The sequence below is a fragment of the Lates calcarifer genome, linkage group LG1 (genome assembly GCF_001640805.2).
Source record: "Lates calcarifer isolate ASB-BC8 linkage group LG1, TLL_Latcal_v3, whole genome shotgun sequence".
Lineage (NCBI taxonomy): Eukaryota > Metazoa > Chordata > Actinopteri > Centropomidae > Lates > Lates calcarifer.
In genome coordinates, this window is record NC_066833.1 from 9,697,320 (window position 1) to 9,724,979 (window position 27,660).

Consider the following 27,660-nt stretch of genomic DNA (forward strand, 5'->3'; position numbering starts at 1 on the left):
GTCAAAACTTGTCAAAAATGGTCCAAAAAATGTCATAGTATAGTATGGCGTCCAAAATGGTCCAAAAAATGTCATAGTATAGTATGGCGTCCAAAAATGGTCCAAAAATGTCATAGTATAGTATGGCGTCAAAAATGGTCCAAAAAATGTCATAGTATAGTATAGTATGGCGTCCAAAATGGTCCAAAAATGTCATAGTATAGTATGGCGTCCAAAATGGTCCAAAAATGTCATAGTATAGTATGGCGTCAAAAATGGTCCAAAAATGTCATAGTATAGTATGGCGTCAAAAATGGTCCAAAAATGTCATAGTATAGTATGGCACTGAAAATGGTCAAAAAATAGGGTTATAGTATAGTAAGGTATTTTTTGGGATCAAACCCAGAAATAAGCATTAGCACTTTAGCACTTCCGGTTAATGTGTTAACATAAGCTCAAAACATTTTCAGGTTGAGACTACAGAGGTTGTTGGGGACGTTAACATGAAAACCCATCTACTCACCAGTCCACCTTTACAGCCTCGTTGTGTTTCTACTCACGCTCTTTCAAACTATCACTAACTTTCTAAGAAGAAAGGCTTTTGTAGAAGACATGTACGGTGACAAACTCAGTGCTGTGGCTACAGTTCAGTAAAGTTTCCGGATGAAAGAAGCTCCTAAAAAAAGGATGTTTTCATATATAGGAAGCACTGAAGCTCCTTTCCTGAACATTTAGAGAATTTGACTGGCTCTTATCATGGCTGATACTGAGCTTCTTTTCAGTAACCTCAGTAACTGTTACTTAATTATTATTAATTAAATACAGCATAAAAACACCAGAGAGTCTCTTCATGCTTTTAATCAGTCAACACAGTGAACAGAGGAGTAAAAACAGACAGCAGAGATCAGGAGCTGAGCTGGCAGAGCAGCGCCACCCCTCGTCTGATCCAGTGCTCGGCGGGCACGTTGGAGTTGAGCGTCATGGCGATGACGTAGTTGGTGGAGTGTCCGGTGGTGGAGAGCGTGCCGCGCCGCTCGCTGGTCTTGTAGACGGGCACCACGTAGCACATCCTCTCAGGGATGTCCTGACGCTTGATGGGCTTCAGCCACATCTGACGGAGAGAGGGAGGAGAGGGAGGTGTTAGAGCTGTGGCTGCCATGTTTGTCCCCTCTTTCTTCATTAGCCACTTTGACAAACAGTCAGTATGATTTAGAGATGGTTTCCCTTTTAAAATATCTGACTGGTAGAATAATTAAACTGGCTGAAGAAATTTGGTTCGCCTCTGCTGATGAGCAACAAACTCACAGATCAGAGGCCTGTTCAACAGACCCATATCATTTCATTATCTGAAGTTACCTCAGATTGTATCAAAGGGTCAAAGGTCAGGACAGAGAGTGTTTTGTTATCTAAACATTAACGTACAAATCGTAACTTTGGGGACAAAAACTTAGAAAACGACAGCCTTAACAAAGAAGATTCCCTCTGGGCTATTAACTCATCTTGGATATGCAAAAGGGATAAACTGGGCCACTCAGAAAAAAAAAAACATCTTTGAAAAAAGCAAACAAAAAAACAAAAACAGTTTGTTGAGCTGCAGCCAGAAAAGCCTCTCCTCTATGAGGATTTGCATTTCAAAGCCAGTCCACAACAAATAATAAACACATTTTTAATTAAGTTCTGGTTTTGTCAGAAACTGATTCTGTTAATAACTTCCCCTGAAATGTTTGAATATTAAAAAAGTCAGTCTTGTGCATTATTCATCATCAGTTGAAGACATGGTGAAGAAGAGAGAACAGACGAAGAAAAGGGAGGAAGGAAAAACTTGATCAGTTCTTGTTGGTAGCCAGCGGCGCTCTGTTCCCATCACTCTGTCAGTCTGCTTTCATAAACCATATCAAACTCTGTTAATTAACACAGGGATGAGAGAAGGAGCCGGGCGTCCTACAGGCAGAGAGAGAAATAAATGCTGCTGCTGCTGTGTGGAGCCCAGAGAACGAGGAGCGGTGAAGCTGCAGATACAGTACGGAGGTTCTTCACTTTCTCCTCAGAGACAATAAAAAAAGAAGAGGAAGAAGCCTCGTAGGAGTTTACCAGCTGAAAAACACTGGAATCAGCCCCGTTTTCATAATTTGATATGAGGAAAGATAATATCTCTCCTCTTTTTTAACACCCAGAGGGATTCACAGGAGCAGAATCAATAAACCGCAGACTTTATGTAAGAATATGTTGCGCAACAAGGTTTTTTTTTCTTTTGTAGGGCTGCCTGCAGGAGTTTTCACTGTACACTACCAGGTCATCTCACACTGAAGCTTCAGGCTGAGGTGTCAAACCCTAACGATATATAAAGTGTGAGCCCACACATTTTCAGTTAATGACGTGATCTCTGCGCTGAAAGCTGCTTTTAAAAATGATTCCTGAAAGGATAAAAACGTTTCTTGGCTTTTAACCTTGGTAACAGCAGCAGGAGAAAAAAACAAACAAAAACAACCCCAAGGAAACACTAAGCTTTGAGTAAAGAATAATAACTGCATCAGTTCAACTGACGTTTTCATGAAATCCTTTCAGGATTGTTACATTTAGTGGTCTATAGTGTTTGTGTGCTGGGTTTGCTCCTCACCACGGGCATGGGGTCGTGCAGCACTTTGGGGAAGGACTCGGCGAGAAGTTTGGTCTTTCTGTCCCAGCGGGCGCCGTCGAGGAAGAGGCCCCGGACGTACACACCTGACATGAACATTCAGAGCAAGTTAAGAGTCATTCGCTGCCTCCTACAAACTCTACATGACCCACAGACATGGATGAACCATGTGACTACAACACACGCAAACGCCATAAATCAAACTCCACTGTAGGAAAACACAGTCTTTTCATTCTGTGAGCTCCTGAAAAAACAGGCAGATTTAGAGATAACTGACTCTTGGCATCCTGTCAGTATCATGCACCCAAACGCACAAACACACTGTCAGATTAGTTGTCTGGCAGTATGGGCTGTGTTAGCGTGATGGGGGCCCCCAGCTGGAGACTGACGGAGGCTGAGACTTTGACTGAGAATCTCACATCAGAGCTGGAGGCTCAGCGAGGGGCTGACACCGGCAGACGAGAGGCAGGAGGCTGCGCTTTAACTTCATACTTTACACTTTACCCTCCGCCTCTCTCATTCTCAGTCGGCTTAATGTCAGTTTTCATCTGCTTGTTTCTTCTCCACCCACTGCGGATATTTTTCACTCTGTCTTTCGTTTTCTTCTCACTCCTTCCCTCTTAAAGTGCTTTCTACCTTCCTGTTCCCAGAACGTTGTGAGAACGTCTCAGCTGGTGTAAAGGACGCTGCCTTGTTGCTAGAAACGTGCCTGGATGTGGGAATCTTTACGGGGTGTGGGGACGTTATCTAGTGGATCATGCAAAACATGTTTACGCTGTTTTTGTTTTTGAGGAGGAAACGTTCAAGACGACGTCCTTTACACCAGCATGGACGTTCTAATCCAGCTGGATTAGACCCGTATGTTTGTCCTTAACGAAACAAAACAGTGGAAACAAATGTTCTGTTTGTAACGTTGCTGGAATACCCCCCTGAAGTCATAACAACTAAACTAAGAGGCGGTTTATTAAATATCTCCTCTCAATACTTCTACATTTAACCCCCCCTTGCTCCTCTCACCGTCCTCTGGGGGCCGTTTGTACTGTTTGTCGTCCAGGACCTCGAAGTCGAAGCCCAGCAGGTCGATGGGGACGGTGTGTTTCCTGGCATAGTTCTGCTGGCTGCCTGTGAGGAAGGCCTGGGTGAAGAAGAAGCCTGATATCCAGAACACAGCGGGCGTTCCCTTGTCGTACCAGTCCTGAACGCACGAGTACAGAGGACACAGACGGGTTTACATGGTTGAGCTTTGGTTAGGCAGTTTTTGCATTTATAAAAAAATATTTCAAAATTACCTATGAACAGCTCAAACACAAAAATAGGTGGTAGAGACAATTCTTCATTTAATCCCCAAACATCCCTGAGACACTGAGATAAAAGTGATGTTTTTTTTTTCTTCTCAAAACTTTTTAACAATAGTTTCTCCTGAAATGTGGAGGTATCCTTTTAAGACATCATGCTGTCTCAGATAAAACCAGACTTTCCAGTTCACCCTGTGGAGTCATGAGTGTACACACACACTGAATCCTTCTCACTCGACTGAGTAATGATGAACAGGGGAAGTATTTCAGTGGAAATAGGGAGTAAGATGGGAGACGACTGTCCTCACATGATCGGCTGTGTGGCTACATGTACTGTAACATCAACCGGCCTCCTGTGTGTGTTGAAAAGCCTCGGTGAATCGAGGTGGTCTTGTGTAACTCGAGTGTGACTCGGCTTAAGGCAGGGTTGTGGTGGAGTATAGAGGGTGCAGTATGTGTTTTTCATGTGATGCCGGCTCCTCACCTCTGAGGCCAAACAAGAAAAACATGGCTCCACAGACTTGTAGAGACGTGACCGATTCGAGCAGCGCGTCCCGTGTTTTTGTTGAGTATTTGCCTTCCAGTGGTGAATGACCACAGTGAGATATTTCTACTGATCTGACTCTACGACCAGCATCACTGAGAGATCTTTCCTTTTTAAAATGAAAACAAAACTCCTTATTCGTTCTCTTTTAAAAGCTTTTCCACCACTGCCTTGTTTTTTAGGCTTATTATTTCGTCTCACCTGTAAGAACTGGAGTCGCTCCAGGAAGTCGTTGACGTAGCTTCCCAGCGGTTTGAGGCTGGGGTAGGACTTCTTCATCCACATGCCCGGGATACGACCCTTCAGGATGCTGCTGACCACCTCCTCCAGCTCTGCAGACATCACTACCAAACCCTGCACACACAAATACCCGATTAACGTCTTCACAACTTGAAAATGTGACGTCGTTTAAACCCTGTATTACACTGAATTAAATATATGAGAGAAATCTAAATTTGTCACTTCAAGAAATCTAAATAGGTGACACATAATGGCAGCTCCTCTCACTCTGTGGGGTGATGATGTGTTTGCTCTCCTTCCTGATGCTCTTTCAGTTCACCCCAAAGAGGATGGTGCATCTCAGAGGGAGAGGAAGGTTGTTTATTAAATGGTACAAAGGAGACATTATGTGTCTGTTCAGGCAGGTTTTTCAACCATCTGAATGTGGCGTAATGCTAAATACTCACACACATTCAGATGCCATTTCTTTTGTACACAACACTCTAAGAACCAAATAATTACAGCCTTATTAGTCGAACACAAACTAATTACAGTCTTTGTCCTGGTATGTGTGAAATCTCCAAACTTTTGGAACAGAAAGATGGATGGATGTTAGACAGAAGTGTGTCTCTGGAAACAAAGCAACTAAACCATATTAAGGCTTTAAGATAGACATTATGCTATAGATGACTATAGCAGAGAGGACAAACTGTAGTAACTTTGGTGATCTACTTGTATTTCTTCTAGTTTGTCCAGATCTAAAGGGTTGATACAGTAGCTAGCTAGCTGGTAAATCAGAGATGCTAAATGTTAGCAAGCTAACCATTAACTGACAGTTAAAGAGGTTAGCTATGATGGTGCTAACTCAGCTGTGTAGGTAGGTCTTAGTTGATCGAGGAGAGTTCATCTCTTCATTTCATTTATCCAGCATCAATATTTTACAATCTTCCAACATGGAATATTTCCTAAATTCCCATGGAAAGTTTCTGGAAATTTTCTGCTCCTTTGCAACCCGAGTGTTTACTGCTATTAAATGTTAGCGTGCTAACATGGTAAACATCACACCTGCTAATCAAGCTGTTGTTAGTATTCTAGCCAAGCAGCTCTGAGGCTGCAGATGATACTGTTCAGTCTTTGGTCGAAGGCGTAAGGGAGCAGTTAGAAGACATAATATCTATGTATCATATTATGTATGTCTCAGTGTGGGCTCAGCTCTTCTCTCTGCTGCAGAGGAAAAGAGCTCTTTCTGAAGAGAAGGTCAAAAGCACAAGTTCATGATTTTAAGATTTAGACGGCTGCTTCATCTCAGTCGCTCCCACAGGGTCGACATCATTTCAATAAAGAACAGCTCATTGGTTATTCTTTTACTTAACAAATCTAAAGACAGTGTTTCTACGATACTAAAACCACACACTCTGATTTTTCTCAGCTTAACTAATAGAAAATTATGCGGTTAGATTAGTGCATTTGGCGGGTTGCGTTGGACGCTCTCAGCATTTGATTTCTGAGGATGTATTACCAGAGTTTCCCCTGTAATCGTTCAGCAGAGGTGTGCGCCTCCGCTGATGAAATATTGCTTTCACTGCAGAGAAATGTAAAATCAATAATGATTCATCATTTGGCCTCACTGTTGATCTAAAACAAACAAATTTAGTGTAATTACAGTGCACTGGGCCATGTATCACACTATAACTATCCAAACAAGAGAGTGGGACCAGGATCGAGTTTATAGACTTAACTGCCATCCTTTAGTGCTCATATGTCGTCAAATTTCTCTCAGTGGAAATGTGATAATACATTAATTCCCCTCCTTTCTACCAGCTCTACCTTAATGGCCTTCTGAATGTTGATGCAGGAGTCCCGGATGGTGCAGAGCAGGTTGTTGAAGCGGCCCATCTCCTGCACCAGCACCGTGTTCATGCTCTGATTGTAGCTGGTGGGGAAGCGCCTCATCGCCGCCTCCAAGTCAAAGTCTCCCGGCAGCTTGCTCAGGATGTCAGCTGCCACATCAAAGACCATGTCGTCTGAGGATTTGGCGTCTCCGCCTGAAGAGCGGGACTGATCAGAGACACAGGGCGACAGAGGACGGATGAGAAGAAGGAGGGGCATGACTTCTGGTTTGACAGTTCATCATTTTTTTGAGGGAAAATTATCTTTTGCTGTCTTTGACTTGTCAAATTATGCATTCCCTTTTTAGGACTCTTTTCCATTGGTGCTATTTTGATCCTGAAACGACCCTGATGTTAAGAGGTTCTGACTTCTGACTTTACTTTGCTTGTATTTCATCATCTTTGTGCCAGATTGATCAGGATTTAACAGAACAAAATGACACCGAGTATCACAGATACATCTAATCAGTTTCCTCTTAATTGTATTAATTTGTGGTCATTTCTCAGGCGTGTAGCTGCTCCTGTAACACTCAACACATATAATATTAGGAACTAATCAATAAACACAGCCTCATGAGGCGGCAGGCATCGCAGCATTTTCCCCAATTTTCTCCCACACAGTAATTTTACACAGTATTATCAGCAATTCTAATAATCATTCATGCTGATAATTATTCACTCTCATCTCTGATTCTTACGCTTTCCTCTCCAACTTGCAGCGTTTACCTATTCGACGCTGCGTCAGTAGCCGGCGGTAATGGATAATCATTGGATAATGGTATTGGGGGGTTACAGTGGGAGAATGACAAATAGTCGCTTCGTTCCATCTGAAGTGTCTCTGTGTTTATCGGTCATTGAGACAGATGAGAGCGTATTAGATGCTAATAAAGTTCACAGATGACTGAAGCCATTATTAATCTTGTTGAATGGAGTTTATATGAATAAATGCCAGACTCCATTGAGCTCTAATTTTAACTTGAAGTCTAGAAGAGGCAAAGCCTGTGGAAATAATATTGATTTGTTTGTAGTACTCCAGGTCTGCAGCTGTCAGACATATAGAGACACTCTCGCCTGGTGTTATATGTTGATCCTTTGCACTTGTTTAATATCAAGTTTAATTCCCACAGGAATTCAGACAATTTAAACTTTTGAAATATCTTTGATAAGACAGAGGCGCTGCTCTGTATCTTAAAATAAATAAATGGATACACAGATAAATAAATATCTCTTTCCACTTTGCAAGACGAGCGGCGCTTCTGTCGTTTTCAAGTGGGCCTTGATGTGAAACTCCTTAGATTTGATTTGCAGCAAACATCGACTGGAACCAGGAAGCTGTGAGATATAATCCTCGACGAGCGAACGCAGTCTAACCCCACAGAGCTGAGATATAATGATGTGGGATCACACAGATCCGCCAGAGCCACTGCGAGTCACACTGTGTCTTTGCAGTGTCAAAGACGACGACGTAATAAGAGAGATTTCTTTTTGTTCTTTGAGAAGTCTCTCTACAAACAGCTAAAATATTCATTTATGTATTTCTCTTTAATTAATGTTGCATAGTATATTTTAGTGAAAGACAGTAAAATATTTAAGGCTGGCGAGGATACTTATAAAAGAGACTCAAGGGAAGCGTTTTGATGCTGTGTGAGACAGTTTTAGTGACTAGGTAACAGTTTTAATGCATGTACTCCAGTCTATTTGTTTTGTGTTTGCTGGGTGAGTGTGTTGTGCATATTGTCGACTATTTGAAAATCTACCAACTGAGAATTGACAGCTGAGCGTCTGGGACGTTGGCCAAGAGGGAGGGGGGGCGTGTTGGTTTGGGAAGTGACCGAGAGCTGCTGGCGCTGAACATCAGGGAACTTTTTTCTCTTTTTTTTTTTTAAACCACCTGTACTCCTGCCAGGCCTCAGTCCTGCTTCATGCTGATGTTTCACCTGGTTTAATGGTCACAAACATGTATAGATTTTCCTCCCTGTATCATAGGTCTAAGGAGGATTTACCTGTGTGAGCAAGATGCTGTCAAACAGTAGCTGCGTCTCAGCCTGATCTTTGGTGATATCTGCGTTGGCGTTCATGCCGAAAATCTCCGGCGACGGGTTGAGAGGCAGCGACTTGGTGTATTCTATGTAGCTGTTGTACTGCGACAGAGACGCAGAGAAGCAAGAGTGAAGAGAGCAACATCAGGAAACATCTCCAGTAATAACACTCTCTGAAAAACAAGTTGGCTCCTTAGATTGGTGACATTTATGATAATGACTATGTAAATGTGACTTCATGAATAAAAGATGTGGTTGGAGGGGGGTGCAGCACTGGAGAACAAAATGCCAAATAAAATGGAGCACACCATACTGCGGATTGCGCTTGTGTTAACAAATATATCAACCTTCACTGATGGTGGTCGCCTGCTGTGCCTTGTTACACACATTTTATCTCCTAATGACTTTTTAAAGGTAGCTCAACAACAGCACTAAGTTACTGTGAGTCCTGTGATATACTTAGTTTAAAAACAAACACATTAAAGTGAGTTTAACTTTTCTTGAGTTTTTAAGGCAGTGATATTCCAGGCTCTGTGTGAAGAACTGCTGAAAGATGTTCAAATAAGTCTTTTGATATTCAAAATGTAACTATTCTCTTATATATCCTCAAATCACAACACATAGGTTTGTGCAGAATAAATACTTGATTAGGAAGAGAGGGAGCGGAGCCACTTTGATCCTGTTAACAGAGGATTGTACTTTCTGATGATCACTGACAGTAAAAATACCTGCGTCAAAGTAAAGAAGGGATTTTTAACTTAACAGCTCCCACTTAATAAATGTGACTAGAGCTCCTTTTACACAGAGATCACATTATACTGGCGTTAAGAAGACGCCTGATTACAGCGTCTTTGCTTGTTTACACTGAACTTACATCTCCCTCAGGTGGAGCGTAGTAGAGCCCGCTGGGATCAAACTTATAGTCGGGGTCCTCGATGACCTTTGAGGTGTAGAAGATAGAAAGGATGGTGCGCAGCGTCCGTCTGTCCCAGTCGTCTGTGACACGGCCTCCGTAGTTACACTCACCGGTCATGTAGCGGAGGGCGTCAAACGGCACCTCCTGCAGGAAACAAGAGGCGTTTATATAGAAAGAGTGATTTCCTTATGAGTGCGCGTTCATTCTTTGTTGTATTGAGTGCACTCAAATTCACTCAAGGACCAGGAGTTGGAGTAGAAACCGACGAAACAGCGGGTGAGAGGGTAAGGCTGTGGCTATTGTGGCATTTCCCTTTGGAGGATTTCACCTACAAAATCACTGAGCGACACTTGGTTACAGGATGAAAATGTCACTCTCCAAAAAAAAAAGGAAAAAAGATATCCTTGGTAGATAATTTCTGCCATTTTTTCTCAGCTACAGCAGAGGAACGAGGAACGGTGGAGGGTTGGAGTGCTCTCTGTAGAAAAATGTCAAGAGGGGTTTTGAATATGGCAGATGAAAGCAGATACTTGCTGTGAAGAGGAAACCACTTGTACAAGCTCGAATTTCTATTATCTGCTCAGATGTTGAACACTGTATAGATGTAGGAATGGATGGAGGACGTACATCTGCAGTTTTATTTTGTGCCAGAGATATGAACTCTGCATAAGTATTCACTATCCTGAATCATCGATGAAAGCAAAGAAGCACCGACCTGGTACTGTTCCAGGAACATGTGCAGCTGCTGCACGGAGATCCGCAGGTCGGTCTCGTTGAACTCGTACGGGATGTTCCAGCCTAAAGGTCCAAACTTCCTCCTCTCCTGGGTCAGGGCGTGGAAGAAACACAGGCCATAGAGCAGCTTCTTGAATACAGCCTGAAAGGTGGGTGAGCACAAAATGGAGGTCCAAGATAAATAGTGGTGGTGGTTAAGTGATACTGCAACTAAAACAAACACTCTGAAACACACAGCAGGAGTGGTAACAGACACAAAGGAGCGTAGGACACCTACTGATGTTGGCATGACAGGTATGCACACACACACACACACACACACACTGACCGGCTTGCTACAGCTGTTGAAAAACTCTGGGTCAGAGATGGGATCCATTAAGAAGGAGCGTGCGATGTTGGAGCGGAGGCCCTTCGGAGCCTCGTTGGTCATCTTCACCCCGTTCTGAAGCACGGCCACAGGGAAGGTGGGAGAAGGGTAACTGGTCAGCCACAGCCTGAAGTCTGGGTGGGTGTTGTCTGGGTTCAGCTCCTGCTCACACAAAAAATACATACATGAATTTACTGTCAGAAATGTACAGCACGTTTCCCACTGCGTATAGAAAGCATGAGTGTGTGTCCTGAACCTCACACACTCTCTCCAATGTTGACATCCATGAAGTGGCCAAGTGGCAGTTCTGCAGAACCACCCAGGTGCCCTCTTTAATGCCTGTCTCAATCATGCGCATAGCAATAGGACCCTGGCCTTGACCCAGAGAGAGGGAGGTCAGCTTGTTGCCAGTAAAGCCCTGAGGGAAGAAAACACACACACAAACACACACACTCAGTTATGTAGCTGCTTTTTGCCCAGGAAGAAGCCAAAAATCATTTTCAGTGCTTTTAAGTCCTGTGTGGGAGCCTGGTAAATCTAGAGGATTCAGTTTCTCCTTTCATTTTGAGTTTGTTCACACAGTAGGCTTCAAAGCTGCTGAATTTCCCCGATGTCTTCATACCTTTTCATCTCCAAACTTGAGCAGCGCGGCCATGGGGTCTGAGCCGGGGGAGAGGATGAAGATGAGGGGGGCGCAGCAGTGGCTATCGACGAAGGCTTTGCTCAGGTTAAAGGGCGGCGCTTCGATGAAAGGACGACCCAAACTGCCGGAAACAAACTCCTGTACCATGGGAATCACCTGGAAGATGAATTAATGAAATGTTTGGTGCATGAAAGGAAAAAGTCCTTATTTATAAGGACTTTTTTATTCATAGAACACTTAAAATCCTTGGGAAAAAAAGCACCATATGAACTGACCTTGTCTGGTCTGAGACAACGAATCACCAGCATCCTCTGAAACTGACTCAGCTTTCTCCTGCCACTCATCGGGGAAGGGAGTCTGATGGGGGCTCTGCAAACATGCACAGCACAACGCTCACTGAGATTATATCGTACAGAAACAGGAATCACTTCAGACTCCACACTGGAGAACTACAGATACACTTCTTAATGTGACTCACTTACATGAACTTTGCTAAGGAAAAAAAAAGCTAATATCTCATCACCAGTTTTTCTTCCACTATTATCTGTTGCAGAAACATAAATTCTAATAAAACACAATAAAGAAACCTTCAAGACACATGCCTTTTTGTCAACTTTTCTTGGAGAGGACAGGGAGGGATGTGGGGTGGGGGTTGCACCATATCAAGCTGTTGCAAGATTAAGCTATTTAATTAAGCAAAAAGAGGGGTAATCTGTAATGTGAATGGGGAGGAGAGTAATGTGGGGAGATAGATAAATATGTATGAAAAAGGACGGACTGAGGAAAAGGAAAAAGAGGTGGGGAGACCACTGGGTACTGGGTCAGAGCAGTACCTTTGATTAATTTGTGGAACAAGTGCACCAGAGGAAGTGAGCAATGGTAGCAGGAAGTTTTGGAATTATTTTCCCCCAGGCTGTTTGTCGAGAGACTCCTGGCTATGTGCGTTGGCAGGTGCTCTGAGACGGATACACCTATTTAGGATCTCCTGGGGATTCTCTGTGTGTACAGGGGTGTGTTAGCGTGTGTGAGTCAGAGTGCCTGTGTGCTTGATTGAACAGCTGTTGTTACATCAAGATTGAATAAATGCGAATTCTACAACTGGAACAAACTAGATTTAATTAGATAGAAGGGTTGTGGCTGATTCTGTTGATTATAAATCAAAGATGGTGTGTGTGTGTGTGTGTGTGTGTGTGTGTGTGTGTGTGTGTGACAGCAAGGAGACAAGTGTGTGTGCACCACACGTTGATTAAACAGCTGTTCTTGCATCTAGATTGCATAGATGTGACTAACACACCAGGAACAGAATAGATTTAATTAGATAAAACTTCAATTTTAGATTCTTTATAATTCAGAGATGAAGAGAGTGCGTATGTGCATCATCATCTGTACCTGACAGGCAAACTGTGTTCCTCTACCTTTTTTTCTTTCCTCCCTGTCTGCTTTCTCTACACTACACTTAAAATAAACTCACTTATTTGACGTGAATTAAAATAAGGAGCTAAAACTTTAACGATACCTCCGGGGAGTCTGCATCACGGAATAAGCAAATAGTCACACAATGATCATACTATAAATGGACAAATGAAAAACCTGTATTCATAATGAATATGAAAATAATTCATGTTTCACAAACAGCAGCAGGTGCTCCCTGGTATTTGGGGCAAGATAAGGGGTGAGTGTGAGTGTTGTGTTGAGCTGCAGGGTGGGTGAGGCTGGAAAATAGGTTTAACCTGTCTCATCCCACTCCACACCCACCACTATTTTGTAAGTTTGAATAACTTCTTCCCCTCTATCATACTCTCCTTCCTCTCTACTCCACAGTCCCCTAAAGCCTTTTCTTTCATACAGAGGAGACGTTTGATTCTAGATTTTTCTCCGTATTTAACCTACTTGGTCAAATTCACAAGATTGCTCTGCCTCTGCCTCTCTGCCTCTGTACACTTTGGTCCTGTTGAACTTCTTGTCGGAGCTAAATGTGACCCAGTTTCTGTACCACTAACCACATTTTCAACGGGAAGTCAACACATTTGCATTTCCTACAACACGACTCCAGCCATGCCAGGAATATTAAAGTATATAATGACTGAATTTGCATTATGGGAGGATTTACAGAAAGGACAGAAAGCTACTAATTCTTCCCAGTTTGTCTTCACTAACTCATAGATATATAAAATCCCCAACCAGCCAGCTTAACGTCACTCACCGGGCTGTCGTACACTGTCTTCCACTCGTTCCTGAGGCGAGCCATGTCGTGCCGCAGACCCTTGAAACGCTCCATCTCGTCCAGGCGGCAGATCTCATCCCAAGACTTCTTGGGGAGCCAGGTGCAGGGGTTCGAGTGGGGGTTGTCCAGGCCCACGCCACCTGTCAGGAGGAAGCGCCACTCCCCCTCATCCACCTACAACATTAATTACTGTGATGTAGCTGTTAAAGAGCGACCACAGCAGAGGATTAACTGCTACTTGTGATTTAAAGGTTCACCATTTTGGGGATTATCTTGGATCGCTTGCCATCAAAGCAATCAAACAGCAATATAATCTCAATTAACTTGAATGTTTTCTAAGTGTGGTGAATGTATACGTGGGTGGACGGTGTGTATATTCCTACCAGCTTGTTGTGCATGAGCAGATTGACACTGAGGCAGAAGGAAAAAAGCAGCTTATCCTTCTCAAACAGGGAACGACACACGTTGACATATAGTGTGTAGGTAAAGTGGTCTCTCAGGATCTGTAGTCTGGAAGAAGACACACATAGAAGTATCTTAATACTTCAAACAACCAGAAAAACCCCAAAAAGAGCGGAGAGAAAGCTCTGTGGTTGAGTGGCAGCTAGTATTTGGCGAGTGCATTTGTCTGTCCCGCTTACCTCTGCTCCAGGTCGTCACTCTTGTCTGAGCTGTCGATGGAGCTGATGAAGAGGTTAATAAACCAGGTGAGGGAGTATTGGTACATGGGCTCAATGTTTGCCAGGTCGGCGATGGAGAAGAACAAGATGGCTGAATGCACGGCGATGGGTGTGTAGCCCATGCGGGTCTCATCAATCTTCTGCTCTGTCACCTCAGCCACAGCCTGCTTCTCCGTGATTTCATTGGCCAGCACCTTGGAGCAGGAGAGGATTTTGACGGCCGTCTCGTCCTCCAGGATGTTGCCCTCAGAGGAGGAGAGCACCTCTAAGATTTTGTCCTCAATCTCCTTCAGCTGTCTGCAAAAAAAAAAAAGAAATACAAGGACATGTTTACCGGATGTGCAGTTGACGGAGGAAGGAGACATTTTATTCTATTAGTTAAAATTGAACTTGGGTCTGATGAGTGAACCTTTTGTTCTCTGCTCCCTGCAGGATGAGAGCCTGTTTCTCCTCCTCCAGGTCGGGCCTCTCCCGGGCCACCACGATGCCCAGCAGCTGGTCCTGGATGCCCTCAGGGGTGATCATGAAGTTCAGAAGGGTCACCTGCAGCACAGAGGAAAACATACACAGAGTTAACAGGCATGAACACGCATAAATGTGTGTTAGTGTGTGTTTGTCGAGCCCCACCTTTGCTCTCGGTGTTGACAATCTTCTCCCCACTAACCTCCTACCTAATCAATTCTAATAAGCACTCCAGTCTTGGCAAAGTACAGGTAGGATGCATTTACTTTTTCTTTTTTTCCTTTTCTGTGGAAAGGTGTTACAGCTCGAAGTGGAGGGGTGTCTTTTACCACAGCCTTAGTCATCCTGCTTTGCACTTACCCAGAGGTTAAAAGCCTATATCTGCTATCTACTCTCTGCTCTAATAAACGAGTGCACTTCTCCGGGGCCTAATTCCATTTCTATTGATGCTGCGGACCCACTCAGCTGATGGTAAAGACTCAGAGCCCATATAAATCTACCGTTTGTCCTTTTCACACATACACCCTCCTCCCTTGCTTCCTTATGTCCCTTGAGCTCCATAAGGCCTGGTTTCCTAGATGCTTGCCTCTTGTATTTGAAAGTAGTGCTTTTCAAATAGGGTTTAGTGGGAATAATGGAGGCCTCATAGTGTACTGTACTGTAGGCAAAAAAGACTTGTGCAAAAAGAGAAAAAAAGGATTGAGCCAGTTGTGAAAAATGAGTTGAATCTATCTAATAGCTGCCCATAAAGAGTGGAGCCCCTGCAAATAGATGCTTGAAATGTGATCTTCGGTAATGCTTTCCAACCCCTTGCCTCTCTGTAATGCAATTTCCTTTAATGCTCCTTTTCTTGGAATACATTTTTTGGAAGACTCTGTTTCATTGGGGAGGTGGTATCAGCGAATAACGATTCTCTGTGTTTCTGCGGTAAAAATGTGCTGTTGTTTGAGTGGCACGATGCAATGAGTGAGACCCGGCAAGAAGGTTGGTTTTGAAGATTTGAATAATAAAAACAAACCTTGACTCCCAACTAAAAACTCTCATTTTTCAAAACGTCCTGTAACAATCTGCACATTTCAGGTTGTGTGGTGCAAATAGATGAAATTACACTTCAGTAACAATGTGTGAAACCTCTGTTCTGTCTTTTGAATCACTTGAGATACCGAGACAACAACAAACAATTAACTGAGCTGCTTGTTACTACTGGTGTGAAATATTTTAAAGGCAAAGGAATGCAGATGTCTGTGTTGGTTCCTGTGAGAGCCTGTGTGTTATTACTCCCTCCAGCTCTGCTGTGGAAGATACATCTATGCTTAGCTGTGGAGGGATTGAAGGGCTCCATCTGGGTGGGTGGAGGAGGCATGGAGGCTCATTACAACACAGACAACTGCTGGAAACAGCCGTGGCAAACGTGGCTACTGTCAGTGAATTCTCAGACTACACTGACTGTCATGGCTAAAAGTGTTAGCAGACTCGTGTGTATCTGACTGACCGCGGTTGTTAGTGTGTTGCTGCTGTAGGCGTGGATGAAGGCTGCAGTGGTGGAGCTAATGGGACTTTTTTTTTTCTTTAAATCCCTTGTATACAGGCCTGTGTATGTGTCCCAACATTGTGGCATGATAAACTGTAGGGCTTTGGCACTGAAATGCAACTTATTGCAGCACTGACAGGGTTGTTGCTCCATCTCTCTTGTCTAAAACTGCTGCAAATCCACATTCCTCCAATTAGAATAACGTGTCTTTTCCAAAACAACTATTTACTTGAGTAATGTCTAAAATGTTAAAGTGCTATTTTTGCTATTTAACTGCTTCCAGCATTAGAATAAGTGCATTTTCCATGTTAATAACAATGTGTTTTCTACAATATGATGCGAGTGAGATCGTACTGGATACAGAAAATACAGCAGTGCCTGAGGCAGTTTCCCTCTAGACTACCTTGACAGCGGTCTCAGGCAGGTAGTGGGGGTTGCGCAGCTTGGTAGTGATGTAGAAGCGAAAGTCGGGAGCATATTCAATGGTAGAGTCCCCCAGGCGGATACACATGGCACCACCCTGTTTAAAAGTCTGTCTAAGCAGCAGAGGCTCCAGGATAGGGTCCAGCTCCTCTCCGACGTTCTCCAGCAGCACTGAAACAAAATATTTATCAATATTTTTTAACCACAGGCTGGCTATTTTCAGGAGAGACCTCTCTTTACAAACAAGCAATCCCACTTGGGAGCTGTCAGATTCAACCAGAGTTGACCAACTCTGCTGCCTCAACAGCTGAGCCATCAGACTACTTCAGATATTTTGCAGCCAGACTAGCAGCAGAAATAAAGTGTTTTTCCACAACATCCCAATTTAAGTTTGCAGTCTGTTTGCTGTTCCAAACTCTGAGTTAATAAAAGGGTGCTGATACTTTTACTGTAGTATTCTTGGTGCTGGAACAGCCTTCCACTTCATTAGATCGACTAATACCGTCCCTGCATTTGAATCATTTTTTTTAATATGTATACATTATTTCATTTTTTCCCACTGTGTTATAACCTGCCTTGCTGCTTTATTTATTTCATGCTTGTTTTCCAGACGTCTCATTTTCTGTCACTGAGTTCGTCTTCCTGCCTTTGGAGGTCACTTTGTGCAGTTTGCTTGAGAAGTCGCTTTAAATTAAATACTTGTTATTCATTGTATTTCTGGAGCTACAGTACATGAGAACAAAGCTCATATTCAAACTGGAAACTTATATTAGTTGTACTGATGTATCCTTAGTTTTTAAATATGATGCACATATTGCAGCAACATTCACATTGTTATTCCTCTGCAGCCTGAGAACACGTGCAGACACGTGCAATACCACGAAATCAGTGAAGCAAGTTAACAAATGCCTTCCTCCCATGACATTATTCATGCAACTTCACATTAAGTATGATAATGCTGTTCTCATGTTGAGAACATTGGCCCATATATAACTGACATTATGCCTGAGTTAACCAGTTTTTTAATACAGAGTTCAGTGACATGAGCAGCTCATGATAGTTAACTAAATCACGGCTGCCCTCTCCAAATTGCTCAGGAGTGTAATTTTGTCCTGGTGCATCACATCAATACTGCTAATACTTCAGCAGATTAAATAGCACTTTGTATTGTTTGATAAACATATTCCTAGCCTGAGAGATTTGGCAGGGAAACATTAGTTCAATCATGTTAAAACAAAGAATACTGGCACATAATCAGGGTTATAGGCTGTAATACAAACAGCAAGAAGCCATAAAACTGTGGAATAAAGGAACAGGCTATGGAGGGTGAAACTGTACCCTCTGGGGAGTATTTTGCACCCTCCAAGGACAAGCTACTCTCTGAACTGTTAGCCTTGCAGTCTGCCAGTAAGCAAAGACCCACTGGCTGACTGAGTCAGGTCATTATTTAGATGTCTTTTTAATGGCTGTGTAGCTGTCTGTTTCTAACTCTAATTCCTGTCTTGCAGTTCCCCCTCATACCCCCAAGTATGTTTCCAGGGTTGGTTGTTATGTTGTGTGTGCTTTTGTGAAGAGATGGTGGTTTATATATTCTGAAACCAGCTTATGAACCAAAAGGTCACACACACACACACAGTAGCAGTGGGGACTGAAGCAGTGCTGTTCCAATTTAAGGCTAAGGAGAATTTCTTTTTATAAAACAGGACACACAAACACACACTGGGGAAAAAAACACAACAAAAAATGGTCATGTCTGCCTACAGATGTCAGTTTGACCCATGCTACCAGGCAGGGAAAATGTTAGCATAAAGAAAATATAACTGGTTTCTCCTGGGCTTGATGATTTACAGTAGTTTGACATGCTAATGGTGCAGAAGGCTCATTCAGAAATATGCTCTATATGAATTCTTCCACTGCAGAGCAGAGAACAAAGGAGACAAACATTCAATGCACAGCAGTGAGTAGTTCCTGTGGTAAAGAGAGACCTCAGCAGGCAGTGACAGGAACTGCAACACTGTGGATGAAGCACGTACACACTGAGCCATCATACCAGAGAAATACTTTAACTCACCTGGTGTGCCAAACTGGATGCAGTTCTCCAGAGTGCGCACAAAGTCAGCATCACTCAGTTTAATTATATGCAGGCTGTTGGCCTTCTCCATGTTTTTCACCCACTTGTTGGCCTGGCCCTGGGGATCGATCATTAGAGGCCACCGCCTGGCATTACTACAAACACACACACACACACACACACACACACACAGAGTCGTGGGTGATCAAATGGTGCTGTCTTGTCAGAGTGCGAGATTCTGTAACTGTTAAATGTTACAGGGTGGGGTGATGTGAGATGTAGAGAGCAGCTCAGGGGGTGAACATTCACTCTCAGCACAGTTAGACAGCTCACAGTTGGATAGCTCACCAGGGGCCATAGTATTGTGATTAAAAAGCAATGTTGCTGCTTCGTTTACACAAACGAAGCAGATGTCTTGTTTTTTTTCTGCACCTTAAGGTTGAATCAGACAATGTCACATGGGCTTCCAGGAAAGTTCTATCATTGTCTCTTTTTATTAGGGTTTCTGAAACCCATGTGATTCAGGTCAATCAGCATTAAAACAAAACACACAACTGCACTCTGTTAAAACACTGGAACCTGCTCCATATGATGTACAGTGAGTGAAAAGTGAAGCAGCATGAAAAATGAATAGTAGCCAGCAGTTTCAATGAAGATATTCGTGCTCACAGTGAGAAGAGGCCCTTTGGGTGTTAAAAAAAAAAAGAAAAAGAAAAAGACAGCTCTCTTTGCTTCTATTCCAGAAACAATTTGCAGGTGTACCACACCTCCAAAGTGCTGCTTTTGGAAAAGTACATCTGAACAGTTTCATTTTGTGATTTTGAGATACTGTCCAAATCTTGACCAGACATTTTATTTTTTTGGGCAAGTACAATTTTTTCATGCACTGCACAGTGCAGCTTTATTGTGTAGGAATATATACATTTTGTATGAAGACACAAGCACATCGACAGTTGGTGCATTAAAATGTCATGACAACGTAAAGTTTATCTTCAGTACTCACGAGATTATGATACCGTTGTCTATGGAGAAGCTGTCTGATGGCAGCCCAGCGATGGTCCACGCACGAATCTTCACTGGATCGCCCAGCGAGTTCATCAGAGACATGTTGGGGGAGCATGGGATCTCTTTACTCTTACAAAGATTCATCCACTCTTCTGTCTGATCCTGTAGAGGAGCACGTTTAGTCCTAATTACTTCATTTTCATTTTATTACAAGCGCACAAACACACTCTCATTAACCTGCAAAACTAATAATGTTTACAAAAATGTGCATTCACACAGGCATATTATTGAAGGAACAGTGTGTATGTACACAGTCAGGCTTAGCCTTTTCTTGGCCTAAAACAGCGCTGGGATTTGTTTTGGTCACAATGTGCTCAAGAGAAACAAAACATTAGCATCACAATTAATGAAAATGTTACCTCCATGCAAAGTTGATACTAAGCATTTCCAAGTATCTGGTCCCTCAGCTCACCTGTCTGTAGCTGGAGGTGAAGGCTCCTAGGTAAGCTACCACGCCTGCGGAGATAAGGATGTCCCCTGTCAGGTTATTGTACAGCTCTCCGAGGTTGAAGGCCATTTCACTCCAGCGTGTCTTCTCTCCACCCAGGCCTCCAATCAGCTGCTCAGCTCGCTCAAGCTTCTTACTGCACAGATCCACCTGTGAGGTGTAATCGAAAGAGGAATGCAAAAAGATCAAGAAACTGAGCAAAGGTCAGAGTGTCAGTCTGTAACCTCTGACTTGGACTAGCTGACTAGAAAAACTGTCGCTTGCACGAGCCATTTTACCTCATATGTTGGTAACTATTAAACAGACACAAACCTGATTCTCCAGGTCAGCTTTCTTGTTTTTATTAGCCTCCAAGGTTTCCTGAAGCTTTGCCAGTTTATCCTGGACTTCTTTGAGGGCAGCCTGTTTTTTCTGCAGGCTCTCCATGGCCACCTTCAGCTCCGCCTCAGCCTGCGCCAGCTTCTCCTTCTTCGGAGCCACCACCTTGGCCACTCTGACAGACACATGAAGCATTCTTAAACTAGTTGAATGTACTAGATATGTGTAAACCAGAGAGAATGGCATAGTACGTGCCCTAAAACTTGGTTTGGGACTTTAGCTTAAATAAATTACGGTGGCATTTAAGGTCGTCAGAACAATAATGATGTGAGCATTTCCCTTGACATTATTTGCTCTTGTATTTGTTACATGAATCACTTCGGTACACCAGCACCAGGAAAATAATGATTCCTTTGAAGTTACCAACAACCCAGCCTCATGTTAATCACTAAGACAGATGAAGGGACTCGCAAGCCTCGCAAATATGCATCAATTTTCATAACTGAGAGCACAGAGGGAGAAGAGCGTTACTTACTTGTCGTACTTGTCCATGGCACAAACCCATTTACACATGCCTTCGGCTGCAGTGGACGCAGTGCGGATCTTCTCTGGTACAAAGTCTGGATTAGTGATGTACTTGTTGCGGATGATGGCGATGAAATTCGGAGGGATGTTGTCTTTGTCGTACTCGTGGAGGCTCTGGAGGAATTTCATGTCTCCCAGAAGTTTTTTGGCCGGGCCCCAGAAGTCTTCCACTTTTTTACCAGAGCCTGAGGGGTCCGGCACTCGATCTGGTTTGATGCCTTTGAGAATACAGATGGCCTCCATCACTAGTTTAACAGCTGTGGGAGGGCTTTTCATGGACTTTACCACTGTGATATCCTGTAGATAAGAAGAACCACATCATTAGATCTGTCCTCTTCACTGTTCTGTAAGAGCGGTGTCTTATCCTTTACCTGAGTGGTGAGAGTATTCAGTGCAGCCAGGGCTGACTCCAGGACAGGCATGGCTACAGCCAGGTCAGCATCACACTCATCCTTGATGGCCTTGGCCGCCATGGCTTGCTCGTTGGCCACGGCCTCATCCTCTTTCACCACTTTCTCTGTCTCTGCCACCTCCACGGACTCGTGCTCAATCACCACCATCATCTCATCCACCTCTTTGCTGGCCACAAGCAGCTGTGGCTGCAGAGCCTCCAGCTCAACCTGCATGGTGGCCACCTGGTCCGCAGCTGACTGTAGTTTCTCGAGGCCCACTTCATAACGGCGCTTCAGCTTCATCACATCACTGTGCAGAGAACAAGTATGTGAAGTAACAACAACATCAAATAACAGCTGTACACACACAGTGTATCCTAAATCTTGACCTTACGCTCTTTTTGTCTTCAGCAGGGCTTTGAAGGTGGAGATGAGCTCCAGGTATGAGGTTGGTGTGACATAATTGTGGCGCTGCAACTCAGACAGGAAGCGCGCTGACAGCTCAATAGTCGAGGTGTGGAAGCTCTTGCACATGTTGATGCAGCCTTCTCTGGACTCATCTGTCATCTCAACATCCTCCAGGAAGCGGCAGGCCACCGCCTGCAGGGCGTCCTCAGGCCAGGTCTAACAAGGAGGAATACATGATTTACAGCCACAGTACACACACTGGATTTTACCCTGCTGCGGTTTTCTGGTGTGTCCAAACTCATGCAACACACACACACACACACACCTGGAACCAGTTAATGGTGCAGCAGTTAATGAGGGCAGGGAAACGTCTGAGGCGGTTTCTGAAGGCGTCTCCGATGGGACTCATGGCCAACACCACGTGCAGCTGCGTGCGACAGCGCTCGACAAACATGTTGAACAGGGACAGGGGGCTGCCGTCCGTCTGCTTGTCGCGGTCACGCTGACGGTCCAGGACACGCATTCGCTCGCAGATTTCCTGCTTCTCGTCAACGGCGAACAGATTAGGCACCTGGAAACAACCAAAAGATAACAGAGCGGTCTATACCTCATACCTCTATACCTCAAGTCTTTCATTAATCTATCCTGCGTCCCCTCCCACCCACTTTACCTCACCCGTGTTGAGCAGGTTGCCGATGTCCTCCAGAAATGACTCCATTTTAATTTGTGTGTCTGTGAAGAGGAACACACCGTGGGCTTCGCCCTGCGTGGACTTCCTCATTATTTGCTTCAGGTCGTCGTGCCATTCGGCGATGCCGTAAGTCTTGGAGATCTCCACCTGGAAAAGCTCTGCCTCCGCCATGTAGGCAGCCAGTCGGGTGAGAGACTGACGCCCACTCCCGCCCACGCCCACCAGCAAGGCGTGTCCGCTCGGCTGCTTGAGGATGCGGGAAATGCGGCACACGTGCTCGATGGCGAAACGAAAGAGCACCAGATTCATAGGCGCCTTGCTGATGTTGTTGAACTCGTCCAGGTGCGTCTCCACCACCTGTCGGAGCTGGTCCAGGTTGTGCACCTCGCGGTAGTTGCGGTCTTCTCCTTTAGGGTCGTGGAAGTCACAAAACATGAGGCTGCGCAGGTCGTCCTCGGTGACCTTTCCATCACTGTCCTGGTCCAGATGTTGGAAGAGCTGATGGAAGTTCTCCTTCATGTGAGTCTGAGACACCACCTGTAAATGGCTTACGAGCCAGGACCGATCTGTGTCGTGGACCAGTCGATCATAGTACACCCTCAGGACCTAAGAGTCAGTGTGGGAGTTATTACAATGTACTTCTACTTTCTGTGTTTTCAAGATATTTCTATTTTAGTTTACTTCACTTATGTAGCTTCTCATTGTTTGTCTGCTGTGGTACAATCTCACCTCGTGCACCCAGAGCCGTTTGATGTCAGACGGTTCATTTGCAGTCTCTGGCCGTGACAGGCAGATGCCCTGGATGACCCGGGAGACGTCGCGCAGGTTGAACAGGTAATGGGACTTTGTGGGGGTTGGGAGCAGGTTCTTAGTGGCCTCTTGGTACACTGACATGGTGCTGGTAACGATCTGAGAGGTCAGAGCTGCAAACGGCTTGGAGAAAGCAAACCTGTGGATAAAAAGGTTGATTCACTGTTCTAACACTTTAGCAGGGAAAATGAAAGAAGAATCACATGTTCCAAAATACCAAAAAGAAAAAAAAACTTGTCTATCTTGTTGAAATGCAAGTGATATTTCACTCTGTGTGAGTGCTTGGGTAAATCTGAAACCAATCCAGCAGATTTGATTGCTTTAGGACTCTCAGTCTCTGAGGTAAACACTGCAGCAGTGCAGGAAGAGAGAAGGAAGACCTTTAATCTTCCAATTATTGAAACTGATATATAGAATAATTTCATAATAACTAACATCTTATCCTCCTTGCATTATGTACAATATTGTAGTCTCAGCTGCCTAATGATCTGTGATTAGTAATGCTCTACAATTTTGCTAAAAGCAATGGGGTGCTGTGGGTCAAATGCCATAAACTAAACACTGAAACTGAAAGACCAGACAGCACTGTCTGTGCTGCAGAAAAGGTCAGTGGATTATACTCTACGTAGAGGTTCGGTTTTTATCATTCCTAAACATATCCACACGTGTCAGTTTGGATAAAATCACTGTGGAAGTTACATATTCTCTGTAGTTACCGTATGGTGAAATGCCAGTCTATGATCCTGGAGAAGATTGTGTACATTGTCTTATCATCAAAGTCATTAATGGTAATCATGTTGAAGTGGCGCAGGTAACGAGGTGTGACAGGGTTTCGACCTCCACCTGAAGAAGAAACACAAAAAAATAAATTATATAATCCTGAACACAGACAATATCTCTGATGATGAGTGATCCTGGTTTTCATGGTGCTCAAATACAGTCCAAGATGTGTCGTCCTGATCGGCTGATTGATTGAATATTATAAAAGTCGAGGTAACAACCCCCCAGTCTGAGACACAACATGATGCTATACATCAGTAAGTAGAGACTACTCACCAGGTGGTCCCATAGCACATATGACCTGGATATCCACCAGGTTGATCATGGAGCAGTCCTTCAGGTCGTACCAGTTCCAGTGGTCCAGCCACTGTCGCAGCAGCTCCACCTGGAGGCTGGGCACCATAAACCTCCCTGGCTGGCATGTTCACATCATCCACAAATATCACCTGAAAGGATGTAACATTAGTATACCTGGATGAAATAATGATAACACAACAAGGTATTTAATATCTAAAACGACACTGATTAAAGAGGATGCACCATTTTCTTCCCCAGTGGTGGACCGAATACTCCTTTGCGCCGCTTATCTAGCTTGGACATGATAATGTTCTGGGTCTGGGCCGCTGTAGTCTGGGCTGAGAAGTTGATAAATAAAGGGCTGTACACATCCTTCTGCAACCGATTCAAAAGGAAGTCCTGAGGAAAGAGAATGAAAGAATGATGTAAATATGAGCACAGATTATCAACAAATCTCAAAGTATGGAAGTATATTTCAGGGGACATTATCACCAGGCAAAAACAAAAGATACCATCTGCAGAAGTGATGTGTAGAATATGAGTATTGTAAGTCAAATAATGATAATTGCATGGTTGGTAAACGTTTACTTATGAACTGCACACTCTGGATTAGGGTTAGGACTTAATTCACCTTGGCTGATAATTGTGGCTTGAGAAAAAGGAAATGCTCATTTGACTGAAAATGTTTTAACGTATTTTCACTCTCCTCTGAATCAGCTTATTAACGACATCTTGTACAGGTAGAGTATGTTTAAAATGGTAATTCCCAATTTGATCCTGGAAAATGGTCGTGATAAGCTTTATAATCTAATTAAATGTGGCAATTAGTCTGTATTTCATTAGATAAAAAGTGGATCTCGGTTAATCCCTGAAAATGACTTTGAAAATTAAGTCGGAAATTGGTTGCCCTCTGAGGACATGTTCTCAAGTAATGTTGTGCAGGTCAGGAGGGTAAAATCGATGAATTTTAGATTCTGCGTGAAGGTTTACAAAAGGGCATTTAACTAAAAGCTGAAAGAGGCTTTTACAAAAGGTCAGTTAGATAAAATGGCCTTCTGTTTTTGTATGAACAGAGAGGACAGAGCAGGGAAAGCAGTCATGGGCTGATCTGATGTATTTAATTAGGATTTTATCTTCTTTCATGGTACTTCTAATATGTGCCATGTGTGTTCAGAGCACATTCTCGCTTCCCCATGAACACAGAAATCATGTGAGTAATGAGCTGTAGAGTATAAATGAGACGGACTTGATGCAGCCAAGGTACATCAGCTCGTCTCTGTCTCACTTCAGAGTACTCTGGAGAAGGTGATGGAGCCTTGTGTGTTTGTTTGCCACAACACCTGTCATATTCTTTTGGTCTGAGTGCTGGCGCTCCGTTATTACTCCTGCTAGATTTGAGATTCAGCCTCGGTCTGCTGGTTGCAGCCTGGGACAGAGAGCTTTTCCGCCATGCAGACAGGCAGGAAGTGGAGAACAAGGCAGGCTCCCCAATGAGATGATCTCTATTCACCCCGGAGTCTCAAGTTTGAGCACACTAATGGATGAACTAATGAAGGAGAGGGAAGGAAGGGGGATTAGTCCTTGATATAAATAGCCACGGGTCTGCTGAGAGACACTCAGTATTTCTCAAAGGTGGCCATTTCACACCTGGTGCCTGTGGCTCTGTTGCTTCCGAATGATTTGTGTGTTCAGAGCACTTACTCCAGTTTTCTGAGACTGGGGCTACACTGCTCAGGAATGAATGCTCACTCGCCCTATGGAGCGATGCTATTGCTAACATAGGCAGTGTTTTTCTGCATGTGATAATAATAATCTCTGCTAATAAAAGAAAAGTCCAATCTCCAATTCCCCAGGAGCACAGAAACAAAGCAGAGCTAAAAAAAGACTAAACACAGAAAATAATAACTACAATAATGACCCAAGCATATGTAGGATGGACGACTCACTGTAATGTAGACGCTCTTGCCGGTGCCAGTGGGGCCGATGAAAATTGTGGGCTTCTGGTGGGTGATGAGCAGCTCCATCAGTGCCATGTAGCGCACCGTGTTCTCAGTGGGAACAATGATCTCGTTGAACTGCATGTCTTTGCAGAGGGGGGGCGCAGCCTTTAGCTCGTCTGTCCACAGTTCCCACCTGCCCGGGCCCTAAGCAGAAAAAAATTAATAAAAACTAAAGTTAAGAGTTGCATTTTAGATAAAAAAAGACCATTAGACTCCATCTCAACCAAAACACACCAGGGAGAACATGTAACACTTATTATGTGCAGTCGTTGACTGTGATTCAGCACACAATGGATTTGTCCATATTGTGAGACATAAACAAGACAAGTATTTGTACAAGAAGATAATTCTTGTCCCACAGCAGGGAAACTTACAATCTAATGTTGTGGGACACTTTCTTTGGATTCAGGATCTAATAATATCAAATGGCTCAGAAACAAATACACATACGAATTCATATTAGTCTTGTTGTGTAGTTCTCTTGGTTAAATCCATACTAGCTCTGCTCCTCTAATCCCACTGTAATAGAACAAGAAGCACATAAAACTAAGAACTGCTAAACAGAGGAGTACTCTGACCTGCCCTGTGCTGATTAAAATTTAATTTTATGGTTGTCACAGCCAAATATAACTTTGATAATTACTGAAATGTGGTGTAGATAACTACAAGAACCGTCCCTCCTCCGTATGTCACTCTGTCCAGGCCACAGGTGCTTGATGTAGAAGTTTCTCTCCCCAGTTATTGTGATAAAGATGGAGTAGAGATATTTAGTTTTTGTTTTTCACAGTGTATTCTGAGACCACATTCTGCAGTAAAGTGCTCTCAGTAACAGACCTACCTCTTTAATGAAGCGATACTGGTAGACCTGTTCCCTCAGTGGGCAGGGGAACTGTCAGCTGTTTAGGTGGAGCGTCGACAGTGGCCAGAATACCTGTGGCAGGCCCGGGTCTCCTCACTCAGGGGACCGTTCAGTACCTCTCTGACCACGGCAGTCAAACTTGATTCGACCTGAATCATCGCAGCTGGAGCCCACTGACCACACCAGGCAGAATACAAAAATGCCCTGTGTGAAAGGAGAGGACAAAAGGTTGATACTTTTTCACCACTGAATCAAGTTACCATGACTGGTAACTGTGAAAAAGTCTTACAATACCCCACAAAATTAACAAATTTATGTTCAAAATGGTGTTTGTACTGTGAAGCATTTAAGTATT

General features: G+C 43.7%; 1 protein-coding gene across 1 annotated transcript in view; it reads right to left on the minus strand.

Moving 5' to 3' along the window:
• Positions 1 to 819: 819 nt before the first annotated feature.
• dnah7 (dynein, axonemal, heavy chain 7) overlaps positions 820 to 27,660 on the minus strand; it is a 54,892-nt gene continuing 28,051 nt past the window's right edge. The window contains 37 exon segments of the mRNA XM_018682245.2: positions 820 to 1,090; positions 2,597 to 2,700; positions 3,632 to 3,809; positions 4,655 to 4,807; positions 6,500 to 6,730; positions 8,565 to 8,702; positions 9,475 to 9,660; positions 10,232 to 10,393; positions 10,580 to 10,780; positions 10,875 to 11,036; positions 11,241 to 11,417; positions 11,537 to 11,584; positions 11,586 to 11,630; positions 13,465 to 13,659; positions 13,869 to 13,995; positions 14,127 to 14,462; positions 14,575 to 14,708; positions 16,562 to 16,752; positions 18,653 to 18,807; positions 19,656 to 19,819; positions 20,130 to 20,315; positions 20,478 to 20,658; positions 21,019 to 21,365; positions 21,440 to 21,770; positions 21,855 to 22,084; positions 22,194 to 22,439; positions 22,539 to 23,165; positions 23,289 to 23,508; positions 24,086 to 24,212; positions 24,426 to 24,534; positions 24,536 to 24,595; positions 24,690 to 24,845; positions 26,393 to 26,590; positions 27,285 to 27,311; positions 27,313 to 27,370; positions 27,372 to 27,436; positions 27,438 to 27,509. Of these exon segments, the coding sequence (XP_018537761.1) occupies positions 884 to 1,090; positions 2,597 to 2,700; positions 3,632 to 3,809; positions 4,655 to 4,807; positions 6,500 to 6,730; positions 8,565 to 8,702; positions 9,475 to 9,660; positions 10,232 to 10,393; positions 10,580 to 10,780; positions 10,875 to 11,036; positions 11,241 to 11,417; positions 11,537 to 11,584; positions 11,586 to 11,630; positions 13,465 to 13,659; positions 13,869 to 13,995; positions 14,127 to 14,462; positions 14,575 to 14,708; positions 16,562 to 16,752; positions 18,653 to 18,807; positions 19,656 to 19,819; positions 20,130 to 20,315; positions 20,478 to 20,658; positions 21,019 to 21,365; positions 21,440 to 21,770; positions 21,855 to 22,084; positions 22,194 to 22,439; positions 22,539 to 23,165; positions 23,289 to 23,508; positions 24,086 to 24,212; positions 24,426 to 24,534; positions 24,536 to 24,595; positions 24,690 to 24,845; positions 26,393 to 26,590; positions 27,285 to 27,311; positions 27,313 to 27,370; positions 27,372 to 27,436; positions 27,438 to 27,509 (6,534 nt within the window). The 3' untranslated portion in view covers positions 820 to 883.